Source organism: Passer montanus, unplaced genomic scaffold, assembly GCF_014805655.1.
Source record: "Passer montanus isolate IOZ18808 unplaced genomic scaffold, ASM1480565v1 scaffold12, whole genome shotgun sequence".
In the NCBI taxonomy this organism is placed as follows: domain Eukaryota; kingdom Metazoa; phylum Chordata; class Aves; order Passeriformes; family Passeridae; genus Passer; species Passer montanus.
Window position 1 is genome coordinate 4,041,435 of NW_024358722.1, and position 13,806 is coordinate 4,055,240.

Here is a 13,806-nt window from a genome sequence, read left to right on the forward strand (position 1 = left end):
CAAAAGGAAGCACAGACCTGGTGTAGGTGCCCCAGAGTTTATTTATTGAGAGGTCAAGTGCAGTATGTCACTGCTGGGTGACCCCAGGCACAGGGGCTCAGCACACACCACAGGATCACTCAGGATGTTGCACGAGTGGCTGGAGCACAGGCCAGGCTGAGCTTTACTGCTGCACTGACATCAGTAACCAAAATTGTGAATTTAAAGCTAGCTCAAGAGTGCAACCACAAGTCACAGTCCTACTTCTCTGTAGGCATTAGTGTTTTTGCACTGTAAGTCAAATTGTCAAACAAATACCACTGACACCAAGTCCTTTTGGTCTTCATTAGCATTTGGGAAACAAACACTAGAAATTTCTCCCTGTCTTCACACTTGAAAGAAAACTAAGAATACAGTTTAGCACATACCTAAAATGACAAAAATGTGTTGGAATATTCATATATCCCTTTTGCTTCTTCAAAAGCTGTGCTCTGCTCTGGCACCCAGCCATATTTTAGAGTCATAGCACTTGATATCACAGCTTCTCCTTTGTCCTAGGCACTGTCCCTAATCATGTACCTGCTTTTCTAACCATCCCAAAACTTTGCTCCTTCATGGCAAACAAATCCTTTCTGTCTTTCTACTAGGTACCATCAATATTCATTTAACCTCGTCCATTCATGACAGAAGTTTTCCATAGCAAGAAATACTGCTTCTTTGATCAAGTGCAAAATAATTTAAATTGTTGCAGTGAGTCAACAGTTTCCAAAACTGATCCTCCTGCAACTCCAAACACAGCAAAGCCACGTGTGTACCCACAACTGAAACATTTCTGCCTCTCTGGTGCTTAACTTCTAGAAGAGCTCCAAAGGGTGTCCTAAAATAAATTCGAACCCATGCCAAAGATGAGCTAAATTAGTAGTGAACGACAAAACATGGTTTTGCTTTCTTACTAAAAAAGCCTGATTTGGTGATAACTGGATCAGAGCCTATTTTCAATGTCTTGTGCCTTCTTTTCTAGGATGTATTTACCTTGGATCTATCAGCCACAGGGATTGCACTTAATACCAACTGCATTTTACCAGAGAGAAAAGGATGGTTAAAACTTTGCTGATGTTCGATTCTCCATTCTGCCATCGGCAAATCACTTTATCTCCATCTCATTTCCCCACACGCAGAGTGGAATAACCAAGAAACAGAAGCATTGTAAAGGTGGAAGCTCATAGATATTAAAGGGATGGGAGACACATAAGCCCACAAGAAATCCTACATGTACACCATGAGAGGGATTTTCAGGGTCTATCAACTGTAGATGCCCCTACCATTTAAATATTCTGAACACCCCAGCTGGATTCCCATGACTGGCAGAGGAATTCAGTCTCCCATCGCCAGCTGGCTCTTGCTGCTCAGGTTACTTTTACGAGCCTCAAGTTCTCACTGTTCTGCTATTTTGAGGAATGCTCCAAGTTAGAATAATCCATTTATTAAACTTAGGAAAAGACAATCATTCTTCACTCTAAATCTACAAACGCCTTTTTTCTGCTATGCAAGGTATGCAACAAGCACCAGAAGGTGAAACAGTATTTGTAAGCAAAACCCATTTTGACACGTTTTGCAAACATCTGTCTGAATCACATCTTTGTTTTTCCTTTTTATTTCATCACAAAGGCACACAAGAGATGCACAAGATTCTCATCCACATTTATTTTAAAACAATTTACGCTAATTAGTGAAGGACCATTTCCTTCGGAAACAGGAGCAGCAATAGCAAGCAGTTACTCTTGTATTAAATGTCCACCTGCAGACATCCTAAAGCTTTTCTCACAGCTTGACTTCAGCTTTCAATGTTTTGTCAGTTCTTCTCTAGGCAACATTTGCTTATTTGTCTTCAGAAACTGCCGTTCTTACTGCACCTTTGTCAATTGCTATCCTCACCCTGCCACTTCCATTTAAAGGAGCCCAGCAAAAGTATCTGGATGCCATTTGTCCTATGCTACAGCTCACAGTGGAGAGAAACCACAAGCCAGCAGATCACAGCCAGGAGGATTTTTAGTTACACTGGCGGTGTCTCCCTTATGCAAGCTGAAGCAAAGGGTAACAGCCATCAGTGATTTGCAGCAGGAGTGAAAAAGGAGCCACAGGAAAGCAAGGGGCTGGCTAGAGCAATAAAAGCTGCTTGAGGTCCTTGCTTGCCGCCTCGATGCACCCTCTCCCTGGAGCTCTGCAGCCCAGCACAGGGCCGTGACCTGCCCGCAGAGCAGCACCGGTGACTGCACATCACCAGGCCACTCCAGCACAATGGCTGTCCCCAGTGGGCTGTCCTGCTCCATCCACAACCACTGAAATGCATAACTGTGTCTACACAGCTGTTCCTTGCTAGCACAGTACTGAGAACACTGAGTGCTTTGCAGAAGGAGCATCCTTCTCAGAGGAGTTCAAGCATTACCAGAACCATAAAGCTCTCTCTTCACTTTGGGAATACAGTCACAAGCACACACTGGAGTAACCACATTGCCTAGTCTAGAAGAACAAATGGAAAATTTCAAGAACTAATTATTTCTATTCAGCTGCCTCTCTACTTCCCTGGTTAACTTTGGGTGTCTCCTTTTGCCAGCCATGGGCCATAGTATTGGGTATTAAAATGAAAACTTCAGTAGTCAGAAGCTGGCCTTGGATACAGCGTGGCAAATACAGTGGTGCAAAGAACTCCCTGCACGTAGCCACAATGCTCAGAAGACAATGTTGCCCTAGGCTAAGGTTCCTATAAGCCATGTTTTCCAGGGGCCAAAGAACCAGCATCAATCCTATACCTCTGCTGTGGGCCACTCAGACTCTGCTGTGCCACAGAACCAAGGCTACAGAAATATCACAGCACTAATGACCTCAACTGAGAGTTTTAAAGACCGATAGTCAGACATCACCTTGTGTCTTTTCTTCCTCTCCCAGAGCAAGGCCATGCGTGAATATCCCTCTTCCCTCCTATCCATTCAAATTTCTTTAATCCTACCTTTTTGAGAACCAAAACCAACCAAAGTGTAAACAAACAAACCAAAACAAAACACAAATCCCCAATCAACAACTAGACAGATATGTTAAGGGGAAAAAAGAGGAGAGGGAGAGGGAGAGGGAGAGGGAGAGGAACGAGGGAAAACCTAATTAAGGATTTATGAGGCCTGCACTCACTTTTTTGAAAAATCTTTGTTTGGAAATGGACAAGAAGGTGTGGAAGAATAGCACATTCATAATCCAGGAGAGAGTGGGAAACAAATAGAAAAGAGAAAATTATTAAAAAACGAAACAAAACAAAACAAAACGGGGAGTGGGGTAGTTATGTAGTGCTTGGGTACAGTTTGACAGAGCTCCAGATCCTAAAACAAACCCGGGACAGATGCAAAGCCACACGCAGGCAGCCAGCCCCAAAACCCGGAGGCGGCAGCTCCATCCATCCCGGGCACTCGCTCCCACACAGCCTCCCCGAAGACGCCGGGAATGACAGCGGGGTCCCGCCCGAAGTCGCCGAGGCGGCCACGGGAAGAGCTGCGCTCAGCCCGGCCCCGGGGCCGCGCCCAGCCCGCCCCACGCGTGTCCGGCCGGGGACATCCCGGGAGCGTGTCCCGGGGAAATCCCGGCGCCCTCTCCCGGGAAAGGGGCGCTGGCCGGGCCCCCGCGGGGCCGCGCAACGCCTCCCTCTGCCGGGCAGCGGCGGAGGCGCGGCCCCGCCGCCCAGATGTGCTCCGCAGCCACAGCTGGAGAGCGGCCGCCGGCAGGGCGGGAAGGACGGGCAGCCTTTTCCTCGGGTGGGAGGGGAAGCAGCAGGAACCGCCTGCGGCGGCGCTTGCTGCGTGGGCAGAAGTCACAGAAAATAAGCGGGAGTCTAAACCTTGCTCCGGGGAACACCTGACACTGGGCACAAAGGCTCTCGGCCTCGCAGCATGTGCTGTCCCAGCTGACCTGGTGGTGACAGCCCTTCTCCTGCCTGAATTTCGTTGAGACCAGATCAGCTGTAGCCCAGGATCTCCTTTTCCTCCTCCACTTCTCCAGCTCTTTCCTAGCTCTTTAATGCAGCACTTTTGAGTCTCAGCTCCATGGATGTTCACACATTTAATTTCTTCTTTTAAGCAGTAGGCAAGTGCTTAGCTATAAGAAACAAATTTTTGTTGTTGTTTCTTCAATCACCTTCCGCAAATGAGGGGCAGATAAGAGCTCTTTTCCTTTTCAGATCCAAGTAGTTTGGATTCTACAAGAGATCTCACCAGTTAAACATGGGCACAGAGACATTAAATACACAAATTCTCCTTCTCCACTTCTCAACACATCACTCTCTCTGGTAGATCCTGAAGGCCTTCCCAGATCGGCATTCTTCTGTGTGGTGTCAATGCCATAGCTCTCCCCTTTCCTCCACAAGCTCAGGGCACACTGGCACATTTTTCCCCTTTGAATTTAAACCTGCACCACACCAGAGGATGATGATCAGCAGAAAGTGACTGGGACACAGGCACGTGGTGTGTTCACCTTGACTGCCTGAGAGCAGAAATGGTCTCAAAGTTTTCTTAACAGTTTCAGCATACCTAAGATCTGGGCTACCAGGTATGGCCTAAAGAAACACATCTTGTATTGCCAGATGTGGGCACCCACTGCCTTTCCAAGAACAAACCAACATTATCCACTGTCTCTTGTCTAGAGGGCTCATCTTCCCCACAGCAAAGCACAGCCCTTCTGACAACACAACGCAGCAACCCCTCTGCACAAAAAAAATACCAGCATCTCACCTGAGGAGAACTCCACCAGTGAACTGTCTCCCCAGAGCTACACACGCAAACCCGTTGCCTGTGGACTTCCCTTATGCCACCTAAAGAAGCCTTTTGCAGGCAGGGTTTGGGACATTTCTATTAATGGAGTAAGAAACACCTCCCACCCCAAGCTGTCTTTCACTAGCAGAAATGCACCTCTCTCTACTGCTTTTATCCGCACACTGGCACTGGGCAGAAGGCAGTTTTCCCCCACTCCCCCCCCACCTCTGCCCTCCTGATAACAAGCCATAGCCATGCAGGCATGGTTCTTAGCTTAATGCTAATAGACTATGCTTAATGAACCAAGAGAGCACAGTGTGTATGGAGGGAGGGACGGGAAGCCTGAAACCGCACTATTCAAGCAAGCAGAATAGCAGTAACTCATCAAAACACAGGCAAAACTGTAGGGCTTCTGGTTGATGGGAAGTGTCACAAGATCACTGAGTTACCAGCATGGAAATCATTTTTATCTTTACTTCAAAATAAGAACAGCAGCCTCAGCAGCACAGCACCCCTTACTGCCACTACTGAATTACTGTCTTGAACCTCCAGGGCCATCTTCTGCTGCACCTTCCACTTATGGGGAGTCACTTACTACACCCACCTCCCCCCTCTTTCAAACTCATCTTAAATCATATATATATATATATTTCAGAAACTCTGGTGTGAACCTGACACGGTGATAATTTTAAAAGCTGTGCTGCTCATGTCAAATTATTCAACATCTGTCTTCATGTTCCCACAAAAATTAGCATAGGATGGTGGTTTCTGATGACACCTATAGTGAAATATTTTGACTTCACCCAGCAAGTTGCAAACAACCTGTCAAGAGGATAATGTCAGTTTTCTAGTACCGCATATTAAAGTCAATTGAGGGCTTATCTGGTGTGTGAAGCTACTGACCTGACCTAAAACCAGAGGCTCTAGTGTCACAGAAGAGTGAATGTGACACATTACAACTGAAGAACAGCAAGGTATTCTGAAGCTGGAGAGATTTAATGCCTTGACATATAAGAGCCGATCAAGAACTATGCAAATCTTGAACCAACCCAGTCCATTGGTGAAACTAGTCCTATGGCACTCCAGTTAGAAAACTCATTCCTCAAAGGACTATACAGCCTAGGCCAACACAGATTTAAGAGCTGGACAGCAAAGAGAAATTACTGAGCACAAAGGATGTGTGTACATCCATGTATATATGTGTACACACACACACACACACACACAAACACACATATTTAGTTTTGAGGGCCACTGTGCTCAAGTACTGCCAAGAAGTGGCTCACAGGAGCCAGCTTCATCATTCCTTTAGCTAGCAATCTCTTCAGCCATTTCTGAAGACACAGGGTACACTGAGATGACAGCAAGGTACTTGAAGAGCTCCATGTCTTGGCCCCCTGATACTGCTGGCAAAATAGTTCTAGGCATAGGCATGAGAGGGATGGATTCAGATCAGCAGGCTCCAGGTGACATTAGAGTGTCTGTGCCCCTGTCAGCAGAAGATATGGATGCATATAGGTTGCATATCCAACCTATATGCATATGGGTGTGAGGAGGGTGTGAGGCAGTCTACATGAAAAAAACTCTAGGAAAAGTGGTTTTTTTTTTACTTAAAAAACAAAAAACAACCTAACAAAAACAAACAAACAAACAAAAAACCTCAAAACAAACACAAAAAACGGGCAAAAGGAGCAGGAAACAAATCATGTCATGTGTACATGAAATGAAAAAGTGTGGATGTTTATAGCCTAAACACCGGATATGTTTTACTATGACACTCCTCCATCACAGACACAAGAAAACAGCCTTCCACTAGTTTGGGGTGTTTTTTTTTTGTTGTTGTCTGTAGTGGCATCTCAGGGATGATTCAATGTGATGGTGTCTCTTAAAACAAAGAGTCTTTACAGGTCATTTATTCCCCACTTGCAAGGCCCGGGCAGGACCACCCAATGCTCCAAGTGCTTCACCCTGCCAGTTTCAAGTGCAGCCCATCCAGTCCCTCTGATCATGGTGCCAGGCAGCTTTCCTGGCTGCCCAGCCCAAACATTTCCATCACCCTCACCACACACAGTGATGCCCATTCCTGCAATGTCTTTTCTGCAGTTGAATCAGGAGAGGCAGGGAACAAAACATCTCACTTTCTTATTCTGCCCGAAAGGCTGCTGCTGATCATTGGGACTGTGCTAATTGCAAGACAACCCAGAAATGTTAATTATACAGTGCACATGGAGCAAGCACAGCAGCAGCACTGTGCACACCAAACCAGAGCTACCCAAGTCCTGGAATCCAGAAAGCAGAGTAGGAGTAAAGAGGCATGCTTTTCCCTTTGAATGCCACCACCACGCCCCAATCCTCCCCTCTCAGTCTAAAACTTACAGTCTTTAAATGTTGATAACTACAAGCCTTGAAGGGCAAGTCCCCTGTCTCCTTACCTCTTCCTTCCTCCTCCTCAATTCTGACATTTTCTAGAGATCTATTATAGTTGGCTTCTCATCTTGACCAGCAGCATTAACACACCAGGACTGAAAAGCACATGCAGTCTGGGAAATAGGCTACCACAAAAGGCTGATAAAAGTTGCCTCTTGGCAGCCTGCTGAATTGCCTTCCCCATCAGGCCAGCCTTGTCTCACTGCAACAAACAAGGCTGAAAGAATGGGATCAGCTAATGAGAAGAGGGTTTCAGACACACTTCAGTCATTACAACAAATGCCAATTTATATAACAAGCCTCTTCAGGTAGTAGGCAAAAAGCACCTTGACTCCTAATTAAATTGCACCTCAATTGCAAATGCTTCTTTCCCAGAACCCCCCTTATCCACATTTTATTTATACCATTCATCTCAATAAACCTCTCCAACGACTCTGCTCTCCCAGACAGAGGTCTTTTGTGCACATCCATGTGGGTGTATTATTTAAAGGGTACATCACATGGATACTTTATCTTGTTTAATCTGATTTAATCTCAGGAGATTTGCTAAAGTAAAATATATTTATAGACCCATACAGATGCCTTCCCCAGTCTCCACTGCCAATATGCAAAGGCAGGAAAAGAGATCTGAACCGTGACACATGAGTGCCCATAATTTTTACATTAGGTGCCACATGAGATTGACATTCACAACACAGAATGCTGAAGTACAGCTTGAAGCTATGGCAAGAGACCAATACAGAGGAAAAACCCAAGTGGAGGGGGGGGCAGTGGGACTAATTTCTAACCCTGCTTTTTATTTATCCTTACACATATAACAATATTAATCCAGCTCTGCTTGAGCCATCAGTAACAGCAACCTCACATCCAAAGAAACAGTGCTGGCTGCAGAAGGCATGAAATCAGCCCAGGGTAGTGGACTGAAGGCAGAATTGGTAAGGACAATATGAAAACTATTAGTCACCGTCCAAGTTTGCAGCGTGCTGATTCCACGAGACACTGCTCTGGGCTGCACTCAGCGACAACTGCCTATTAAGGCTCCTGTTGTTCGATAGTTTGAAGAGGTAGGGGTGGAAAGAGGAAGGAAGACACTAGATTTCCCCTTTGTGTAGTTAAGTAAGAGAACAGATAGAAGTAGTGGACGATTTTGGCTTAAAAGGATGCCTTCATCTTAGTGTATGTGTGCATCTGTGCTTTCTTTTGTACACAGCGTCTTCAATCTCTCTCTGAGAGAAAAAGACAAAAACATCAGTAAGTTATTCTGAAGATCTAATAGCAGCAACTCTGTCAAATGCAAGTTCACTGAAGTGTATGAAAAAATACAACAGGCTACCCTCTAAAGCACATTCAAGCAAACCTGGTTTTAAGCTCTGTCCCTCTTGCTACAATTCTAAGCAGTGAGTCCATTCTACAGCAACTGACAGCTAGCTATTCAGCAGCAAAAACACTGAAGTGAAACAATAAAAGTTCAGCTAGAAGCAGATCACCTGTTTTAAAAGATTAAATTATATGCCCTGACCAGGTTTCTGTACCACAAACTCATTCTACTACTCATCCTTCCAGCCTTTCAAGGGTCATACAATTTTCGTCTGGATATGCAGACTGTGAGAAAGCACATAGACTGAGAAGAAGAAAGAAAAAAATAAAGGAAGCTAAACACCCTCTGTTTAAAACGGTTATTTTACAGAACAGACCCAAACTCAAATTAACATCCCAATCCTCAAGGAGAAAGGAGGAATTGTTTCCATTAAAGAAATACATCATTAAAAAGTGACCTACAAAGACTTACCCATAGTCAGTGAGACTGAACTGATCTTTGCCAGAGCTCACACAAGAGACTGGCTGCGTGCTGTTAAAAAAGAGGGAGAGGGGGGGCTGGACTCTCTCACTGGGGTCTCTCTTCAGAGCTCAGAGAGCTTGGCTTGTTAGAGGCAGTGGCATGCCTTCCAGAAGGACTTAACAGCAACGCACAACTGAGTTGTAAGCCAAGATAAAGCCGGCTTGTTATGAGAGACAAGTCTTGTGGGTTGCTTTTATTTATTTTTTCCCAGTGTATTGGAAATGCAGATCTTGTAAAGCAAGAATTCAGAGGGGGCTGGGAGAGGGAAAGGGGGGCTGCACGTCTGGCTAAAGTAAACCCCGGGTGTTCTCTCAGCCCGGGGCTTGTGCTCGGCAGCACGGGGTGGCATCCCCCGCCTCTGCCCTCGCACTGGGGGGCTGCGGAAGCCAGACCTCTCATGAGGAGACCACCCGAGCTCGCCATTTGCCACCCTGCCTGCAAACAAGGAGAGGAAGTAAGCTCCGTAAATGCAAAAATAATAATATTAAAAAAGGAAAAAAAAATAAAATCAAGCAGCTCGGCATCATCTCTGCCACAGACCACCACCCACCCATCTCCATCACCTTAAGAAGAAAATCAGCCGCGAAGTTCCACAGGGCAAAACCAGCCTCGCCTCGCCCCCCCGGGCAGCCCGGCGGGGCTGGCCGTGGGGAGCCGAGCCGGGCGGAGCCGTGCCGGGTGGAGCCGTGCCGGCGGCGGGAGCGGGCAGCCCCCGGCACGCAGGGAGAGACCGGGCAGCCCGCACGCCCTTCTCTTCTCCCCGCTTCCCCGTGCCGGTGGTCCTGAGAGCAAGGAAACCCGCAAGCGCATCGCCGAGAAGGGATCCTCCGTCCTCCCCCCGCCCCAAAGAAAATGCAACTCGGAGGTGCTGCCAGAGCCGCCCCCGCCGACACCAGCGCGGCGTCCCCAGGCGGGGCGGGTGGGGAGCGGGCCGGCAGGGCCGGGGCTCCAGCCGCTCCCCCGGCCGCAGTCCCGCCCGCGGCCCCTCCGCGCCAGCTCGGCGGACTCGGACACGGGAGGCGGCCAGAGGTTACGGCCAGAAATTATGAAGTAGCTACGGGCGCTGGAAGCCCTATTGCTGCGTCAGTCTCTCCGCTCAGGCTGAGCCGAGGTTCGGCGGCATCATTTACTTTCTCCTGCAGGTGCTTTTTAACTTTGATCCCCCCGCCGCCGCCTGCGCCCTCGCCCCCCACCCCTCCGTGGCAAAGAGCGACAGCGTCTCTTACCGTACACCCCTTGTCCCCTGCTGTACACCGGCACCAGAGACAGGAATAAAAAACAGATCATGTCCATCTTCAAGGCAGAGCCTTCATCGCCGGCGAAGAAAAACAGCCAAAACAGCTCAGGCAGCATCCGGCGGGGGAGCAAGGAGCAGCCGAGAGCCTCCTGAAACGCCGCCCCATGCGCCCCGCTCCGCGCCGGGCACCGGCGCCCCTCGGGCGGAGGAAGGGACCCCCACACAGGGGCCACCTGGGGGTAAAATTTAAAATTTAGGGGGAAAAAAAAAAAAAGAAAAAGGAAAAAAAAGAGAGAAAGGAGGGAGAGAGCGAGAGAAGGAGGCAGGGAGGGCAGAAACGCGGAGTACCGCTTCCCGCTTCCCCTCTCCAGGTTGCTCGAGGATCTCCAGGCGAACAGGCAGCCGCACCCGCACTCGGGGTGCGGGGAAAGGCCAGCCCGGGGGCACCGGGCCGGCACCGGGCCGGGCAGGAGCAGGACCCGGGCCAGCCCGGGCTCCTTTGTTCCGCGGGAGCTGCCGAGCGCTGCCCCAAGTCCCGCGCTGCCCGAAGTGCTGCCAACTGGGGCCAACTTGAGTGAGTCCTCACCCTCCCTCCTCCTGACGAGGCTCTGGCCGCAGCCCCTGGAGCGGACGGGGAGAAGGAGAAGGAGGTGGAGAAAAAGGGGGGAAGCGAGGGTGGGGGGTAGGAGCCAGCTGCTGAAAGGCGGAGGAAGGGATAGGTGATTCTCGCTCCTCTTTTTCCAGATCTTCTGAGGAGGGGATTGTTGTAATTAATCAAATCCAGAAGGATTTTTTTTTAAATTTTTTTTTAAGCGGCTCCCAAGAGCTCCCCCAGCTGCACTGCACCGCCCCAACCAGCCTGAAGGGAGAAGCAGCCGAGGAGCAGACAGAACACGCACCCTCGCAGCGCCTGCAGCTCAGCCCGGCTCTCCTCGCCTCCTCCCCAGCCTGCCAGGTCCTTCGCCCGTCAAAACTTTCCCTGATGTTGTGTGCCAGCCTCGGGTGGGTGCGTCGCCTCTGTGCTTGCCTGCTCCGCCCGCCTCGCAGAGGATTTGCAGCTGTCCAGGAGCCCGTGTCTCTGCCCGGGACGGCTGCCGGAGCTCCTGGTGGGAACTAAGGGGCTGCAGCTGGAAGGTAGCCGGCAATGAGGGACAGGAAGACGGACCAAGTTGAGCTACTGCCGTCAGACGCCAGCTGGAAACCGCTTGGGAGGTCTGTACCCCACCGCTGTTTCCTGAAGCGCCACAATCTCCCGCACAAGTTGCCGGGAACGCCGCCGCTGCCCCGGCGGCCCCGGGGCTCCGCGCTCACCGCCCCCGACGGGGCGTCCGGCCCGGCCCTGGATCCTGCCTGCCTGCCGCCTCTGCCGCCGCGCCTGATTTCCTACTCGCTTGGCTTTCCAGGTTTTCCCCCTACCCTCTTCACCATTTCATTACCCTTGGCATAAAAAAAAAAAAAAAAAAAAGCCAATTAAAGCGGGCGTGCCGGGGAGAGCCCTGCCTCCTGCCCAATTCTGCGAGCTTCCCCACGCCTCGCCCCGGCCCAGTCATGGACAGGACCGCAGGAATGGGAGAAAGAGGGACTTGCTTCGGGCGGGAGACCGATTGTCAGTCCGGGGTGCTCTCATCCTCAGGACCCGCGCGGCAAGGTCGGCTTCTCCCGGCTGGGACGTGAGATGCCAAGGGATGGGGGACAGCGCAGGTTTCCGGGGTGTCTCCCGTGCTGGTGCTCGCAGGTGCCAGCAAAGTTTTTGGGCCCCCCCAGGTAGGTGGCAGGCTGGCGGGGCTGCCCTGTGCATGCTGCTGGGGAGCGGCGGGGCGGGGGTGCCGTGCGGGGCCCGGCCCGGCCCTGGCCATGCTCCCACGTGAAACCCGGAGCGGGGAAGCTGTGCATGCTCAGGGCCCGGGAGAGGCCGGGAGGAGGAGGAGGAGGATGCTGAGCGAGCCCCGAGCATCACCAGCGGCAGCGCGGGCCACGCGGGGCCCTGCTTCACCATCCCTGTCTCCGTCTGCTTTGCTAGGGAGATAAAACGCTGCTTCTGGGAAGCCTAGACTGCTCGCCGCCGAGCTGGCGAGCCCACCCGTGCGTGTCCCGGGTCCATAGCGATGAGCCAGACCGTAAAGCGGAGCCAGCGCCGTGGAAACGCTCTCAGCGGCGCGTTCTGCTCCCGGGAGCCGGGCTCCGCTGCCTCAGCCGGGGCTCCCGGGCACGGGCTGATGCGGGTGTCCCTTAGCGACAGCGAGTCCTCTCCGGCTTTTCCTCGGGGCTGGCCCCCCGCCTGGGCCACGCGTGGGCTGGGCGCGCTGCCCCCGGGGGTCCCGGCGCTGCATCCACGCCCGCCGCAGCTGGCCAGGGGTGCGGGAGTTGTCATGTGAACAGGTCACTGCCTGGAGGAAAATGTAATTAAAAAAAAATAAGTCAAAAGATATGGCCCAAAGAGCGGCTGGCTGCTCAGTCCTGCTCTATAACAAACAAGCAATTAATAGATATAGCCCCTAATTAGCAAGTAGTTATTCCTATTGTAAACGGTGCTCAGTCAGAAAGAGAAAAGCACAAGCATGCCCCAGGCAGAGAGCAGCGATACAGGACAGCATCAGCCCAGAGCCCAGCGTCCCCCCAGGGCCCGGCATCCATGCAGGATGCCATGGCAGGCAATTTCCCACTGGACTCTATCACTTATCAGGGTACCACCAGTATAAAACTGCCTTGTTTGTTTTTGTGGTGGTTTAGGATTTTTTTTTCCCCTTTGTATTTCTTTTTGCTACAACTAAGGGAAAATTCGCCAAGAAACTGTTATTTTCACAAACTGTTATTTTCACAAAGGCTCCGTGCCTTTTCCATAGCTGATGGCATAGAGCAGGGCACCTGTGAAAGCACCTGATGTGAGCAAATTTATTCTTTAATACAATAAACCCTTATCTGAGAAGGATTTAATCCTTCCTGCAGTGGGTGGTTGCAATGTTAGTAAAGGGTGCATGGGTAGAAGGAGGCAGCCAGCACCAGAAGGACAGGTGGATCCTCTCCTGGGCATGAGAAGAAGCAGGAGCTGATGATAATGAGACAAAATAAAATTGTCTACATCTCCACAAAGGAGGCTGAAGGCAACCCAAGGAAAACGAGATGAAGAGATGTTTGCAGATCCAGGAAGCTTCGTGGTGATAAAATAAAACTGTGGAGACATGAGTCTTGTTCTTTTCTATGCATAATCTTGAAATAAGGATATTTATGTGGCATTTTGTAGCCCTTCCATTATTTTTTTTCAGGGATTCTCATTAAATGATGGAATAGTTCTCAGTGTTTGAATGAGTATGAATTACGTATCTGACTAATGAGTCAAAAAAATCCAAAAAATGTATGCTTTGCACCCCCTTTTTTTGTGTTACTATTCAATGCACATGCTCATGTTTCACTGGCACAAATGCTTATGAAAGATGAATTTCAAAGTAAACTGCCAAAGTACATTCTGAGTAGGAAAAAATACTGCCAAAACCCAAGAACATAACTGCATTTGCTAAATAAGGTAATTAATAATT

The 13,806-nt window shown here is 49.9% G+C and overlaps 1 protein-coding gene across 3 annotated transcripts in view; it reads right to left on the bottom strand.

Annotated features, from left to right (window-relative positions):
- MDGA1 (MAM domain containing glycosylphosphatidylinositol anchor 1) overlaps nt 1–11,755 on the bottom strand; it is a 142,036-nt gene extending 130,281 nt beyond the window's left edge. For 2 of the 3 annotated variants that reach the window (XR_005626423.1, XM_039698060.1), the window contains exons 1-2: nt 11,173–11,755; nt 10,263–10,506 (exon numbers count right to left, since the gene is read on the bottom strand). Coding sequence is in view for 2 of the 3 variants with exons in the window: in XM_039698060.1 (XP_039553994.1) it covers nt 10,263–10,389 (127 nt within the window). In the remaining variant the exon portion in view is untranslated. Of the gene's footprint in view, nt 1–10,262; nt 10,507–10,621; nt 10,838–11,172 lie in introns of those variants that run through there. The other variant, XM_039698061.1, reaches the window with a different exon arrangement.
- Nucleotides 11,756–13,806: the final 2,051 nt, after the last annotated feature.